At 41.8% G+C, this 5,002-nt stretch overlaps 1 protein-coding gene across 1 annotated transcript in view; it reads left to right on the top strand.

The window, feature by feature from the left end:
- Slc4a8 (solute carrier family 4, sodium bicarbonate cotransporter, member 8) overlaps positions 1 to 4,448 on the top strand; it is a 64,390-nt gene extending 59,942 nt beyond the window's left edge. The window contains exons 22-25 of the mRNA XM_013018815.1: positions 1,154 to 1,291; positions 2,042 to 2,133; positions 2,584 to 2,679; positions 4,132 to 4,448. Of these exons, the coding sequence (XP_012874269.1) occupies positions 1,154 to 1,291; positions 2,042 to 2,133; positions 2,584 to 2,679; positions 4,132 to 4,144 (339 nt within the window). The 3' untranslated portion in view covers positions 4,145 to 4,448. The remainder of the gene's footprint in view (positions 1 to 1,153; positions 1,292 to 2,041; positions 2,134 to 2,583; positions 2,680 to 4,131) is intronic.
- The last annotated feature ends 554 nt before the right edge of the window (positions 4,449 to 5,002 follow it).

Raw genomic sequence — 5,002 nt, 5'->3', positions numbered from 1 at the left:
GCGCTGTCCTTCAGCTCTTCAGCTCAAGGCTAGCGCTCTACCACTTGAGCCACAGCGCCACTTCCGGCTTTTTTCTTTTTGCTTATGTGGTGCTGAGAAACCGAACCCAAGGCCTCATGCATGCAAGGCAAGCACTCTACCACTGAGCCACCTTCCCAGCCCCATGTGAATGGATTTTAATAAGCTTGATTTGCCTCATTCTTGTCTAGCCACTAGATGTAGCTGATGAATACCAGTTGACCCAGGTAGGTTTTAAGTTATTATTAATTCTCTTTGGCTAAAGTCACCCTCATAGGAAGAACATAGAGTAGTAGCTAAGGTAACTGGACCCTGTCTCTACTGGAAAAATCATTTGTTAGACTTTAGCTAAGTCTGTTCAACTTTCTGAGACTCAGTTCTCTTACCTATGAAGTGAGCGTCAGAGTAGGCCAGAGAGTAGAGAAAGAAACTGGTAGAGATTCATGATGCAGGTGGAAAGCAAGGACTTGAGAAATGTATAGGCAGAGGATCAGAGGGAATAAAGATGGTCTTCCAAAATTCTGTCGTCCCTGTAAAGCAGGCTTGGGCTGGGTGTGTATGGGTGGCCCAGCTCTTGCAGAAATTCTCCATCCCTGCTCTCCGACATTTCCTGCTAACTCCTAAGCTCAGGAAAAAGCATCTGTTGAATCCATCGCAGATTATTGGCTTCTCTTTTCAATGAGGAAATTAAATTAGTTTTGAACTGTTATCATAATGGTTAAAATAGTCTATATAAAGCAACTCAAGCCGGGTGCCAGTGGCTCACACCTGTAATCCTAGCTACTCACGAGGCTGAGATCTGAGGATCATGGTTCAAAGCCAGCCCAGGCAGGAAAGTCCGTGAAACTCTTATCTCCAATAAACCACTAGAAAACTGGAAGTGGCACTGTGGTTCAATGGTAGAGCGCTTGCCTTGAGCTGAAGAGCACAGGGACAGCACCCAAGCCCAGAGATCAAGCCCCACGACTGACAAACAAACAACTCAGTATCTGCCCTAAAAGAGAGCACTTAATACATGGAAATTTATTGTGATTCTGCTTTTGCTTGTAACATCCTAGTCTGCTATAAAAATAAGACTTTGCCTTTAATTCAAGGCAGACTCTGCCCCCTTTAACTCAAGTTTATTTTTCTTCAGGTCCTGGCCTTGGTCTTTGTTAGAAAAGTCATGGATCTCTGCTTCTCTAAGCGAGAACTGAGCTGGTTAGATGATCTCATGCCTGAAAGCAAAAAGAAGAAGTTGGATGATGCCAAAAAGAAGGCCAAGGAGGAAGAGGTCAGAGTCTTTGTACCAACTATATACTTTGAGGTTTCATAGGGGTACCTGGTGAGAATTCAGCATATCTGACATCCTAAGGGCTTACTTAGGAGCTGGGACAATTTCCCCAAGGTGATCTCTGAGAATGGATAAAGGAATCTTGCTTGAATCTTCCCTTCATGTTTGGATTTGGTAACCAAATTCCTTTGTTTTTCACTTGCCAGATTCACACCTAGGTTTTATTATTATTCTACTTTAAACCTTTTTGTATGTGCATGTTTCTCTCTTTCCTTTAAATTAGTAGCATTGTCTTTAAGAAAATATTTTATTATGGGACATTTTAAACAGAAAAGTGAGAAGAAAAGTCAATATTCATATAGCCTCAATTGCCTAATTATTGTTTTTTGTAACAATTTGCAATTGTAATTGGTTGGTATCTTTCTTAAATCTTCTTATGAGTTCTTTTTCCATGTTTTTCCTTTTTGTTAAGGAATCTGGGTCTTTGGACTCCAGGGTCCCCCACAGGCCTTGCTAAGTGTCTTACTTGGTGTTAGTCAATGTGTCCTGTCCCCTGTATTTCTAGTAGGACTGTAATTCAATTTAGAGGCTTACATTTAATATTTTCCCATTGCTATTCATATTTGGTTGTCTCTCTTTTTGTGAGGAGTTATATCTCTGAGGTATCCTAATTAAACACTTACAATAAATGTGTGAGAAAAAATAGATTATGATCTTAATGATCCAAGACATATTCTCCTTTTCTTTCAGGAGGCTGAGAAAATGTTAGAGATAGGGGGTGACAAGTTCCCCCTAGAAAGCAGGAAGTTACTAAATAGTCCTGGAAAGAACAGCAGTTTCAGGTAAAGCTCTCAAACACGGAGGAGTTTGGGTTTTCTCTGTGCATTCTGGCCTTGTGGTGGGGGTGTTGTCACAAGCATTCAGTCTTCTAGTTTGCCCAGTGGAAATTCCCTTCCATTTCATTGTGTACTGAATGCCCCCTGTGTGCTGCGAGTCACAGAGGAGAGGCAGAGAAGCCAGGGTCCTGAGTGCCTTCCTCTGGGCCAGGACTGTGCAAGAAGGTTTGCTTATGTTTTCTCTATCTTTTGAATCCACAATCTTCCTGAGTGCTGGAATTACAAGTGTGCACAACTATTCCCAGCCATCGTGTTTCTTTCTGTTCTGACCTTAGTGGCTGCAAGAGGAATGTTAGCTGGGCTTCCTCAAACCAGTCTTTTCCCTTCCAGTGGGGTGGTGGTCATCACAGCGATATGTTGTTGTATGACATTCACTGTCTTAAGCATTGATTTCAGATGCGACCCCTCTGAGATTAATATATCTGATGAAATGCCTAAAACCACAGTCTGGAAAGCTCTCAGTATGAATTCTGGAAATACAAAGGAAAAAAGGTAAAGAAAAGGATAACTTCTGCTTTTAATTTACTTTTAGCATTTGAAAATGGCATTAATGTTGAAAGCAAAATGTATTTTAGTTGTAAGATTGAATTTGTCTAACAAATACTACTTTCAGGGCTGCTGCCACAAGAATAGCTATAAGCCCAATAATAATTTTTTTTTAAAAAGGACTCTAAATATTTGAGGTGACAGGTTGTTTTGAGCTGCCCATTTACTTAGGTCCAGATTCAGGATAGAATTATTTTGGAATGTAAATTAGTGTTATTGTTATTTGTTTAGTGTATTTAATCTTCTTTCTAGTTTTCATTTCAAAATGTAAAGGCCATCTCTGATTACTGCAATCACACAAACTTGAAAATGGCTTCAAGCCTTATCAATACTGTCACCATAAATCATATTGATAGTATTGACACACAGATTTTTTTTCCTGTTTAAGTTCTATAATGAGAAGTTTTCCAAGTAAAGATTTTGAAATATCTAAATGTAACTGTTTCTTTCTGCTGCAAAGTAAATTCTGTGTGTCATTTGCAATAGCATAGATCATGTTAACAAAGAAAATGGAAGAAGTTTGATGCAGCTTTGCCTGCCTTGAGGTAGGCTTTGTGTCTATGACTAGAATTTAGTCCAAACACTATTGAAGTAATTACTTAAGTCGTCAGAAAGCAAAATTGGAAGGCTACTCAGATTTTCCTTTTTTTTTTTGGTCGGCCATGAGGCTTGAACTCTGGGCCTGGGCGCTGTCCCTCAGCTCTTCAGCTCAAGGCGAGCACTCTACCACTTGAGCCACAGAGCCACTTCTGGCTTTTTGTTGTTTTTTTTTTGTCGGTCATGGGGCTTGAACTCTGGGCCTGGGCGCTGTCCCTCAGCTCTTCAGCTCAAGGCGAGCACTCTACCACTTGAGCTACAGAGCCACTTCCTTTTTTTTTTTTTTTTTTTAAGGCAGCCAGGAATCAGGAAATTTGGTCCTCTTTTTAGTTCTATGCATGACCCGACATACTACTGTTTCTGACATTTCTTTTGAAACTTCTGGATGTTAAACCCTGGACCTCGTACATGCAGTCAAGTGCTCTCCCACTAAGCTACATCCCCAGCACTCAGTTTACTCAGCAATAAAGTGGGGATGATAATGAAGTTGTTTATAAGTGCTCTAAGGAGTCACAGCCACCAGTGGGTGGTAGTGATGGGTTATGTCTTTATCGAATGAGTTAAAATAAATCTGGGCTGAATGTGAGTGAAATATAGATTCTTGTTTCCTTGGGAGGAAAATCCAGGCAGCTGTCGAAATGTATAACGCACACAGTTATTTTTAGTTGAGAACTAGTCTACTTGTAAATGAACTTAAAATATAGCCAGATTCAAATTGTGGTGACATCTTCAAAGTATTGTGTTAAAAGCAGGCATGAATCATGTGTTCCCTTTTTGTCTCATTGTAACACTTTTCTTCAGTCTCTTCAACTAAGAGTCATTGCTGAGATGGAATATTTGGGCCATGAGATGCCTCAGGGAAGTTCTGGTTACAGAGAAAATGGTGAGTCTCTCCGAGAAGAAGCAAGACCATGTCTGGCTCCATCCTTAGTCATCTCAAAGCCATGCTGAAACATTCAGTTACTTTTGATGTGCATTGTGGGCATCCAGCTGTCCCTATACCAGCAGCCAGCCACCAGATGTGAACATGAGAGCAGAAGACCACTCCTGTTGGGGGCTTCTCCTCTTCCTTCTTTCTCTTCAGAACTGCCATCATTAAAGACCCAGCTTCCCATTTGCAGACATTTTCTCTGAAACTCTCTGCTGGCCAGCTGAGCCACGTGGATTCACTGTGCCACTGAAGATTCCTTCCTGAGGTCCTTCTTCCGAACGGGTGGAGGGAGAGCAGCAAGAGAACAGAGAAAGGGAGGCACCCACACCTGTTGGGATCTGCAAGCTCCCAGGCAATATGGGCCTCAGTTTATTTCCGAGCCTGGATGGAAGGTGCTGGGTAGATCCAGGGGCAGTCAGGATGACCACCTGCAGGGTCAGCCACCTGGACATTGGCAGTGCCCGCCGCAGCCAGGAAGATGCCTCTGACCTGGGTGGGTCATTGATTATCATTCCCTAGCAGCAATCCACACAACTCAGTGAGACCCTTGGTGGACACAGTACCAAGGGGATATTGGAGTGTTTAGCTTATTTAAGAAGGGGCCTCAGGGGAAAATCAGTAATGATAAGTGGGAATAAACATCTTCTCTTGGGTCTTACTGAGGACAAAGTAAGAGAATGTGCCTAAATTGCTACAGAAGGAACTAGTTTAGATACTGAGGACTTCCTAACCTGAACGTTT

This window comes from Dipodomys ordii, unplaced genomic scaffold, assembly GCF_000151885.1.
Source record: "Dipodomys ordii isolate 6190 unplaced genomic scaffold, Dord_2.0 Scaffold42, whole genome shotgun sequence".
NCBI classification, from domain to species: domain Eukaryota; kingdom Metazoa; phylum Chordata; class Mammalia; order Rodentia; family Heteromyidae; genus Dipodomys; species Dipodomys ordii.
Note: the sequence above shows the minus strand (reverse complement) of the source record. Positions and strands in the feature narration are given on the sequence as shown.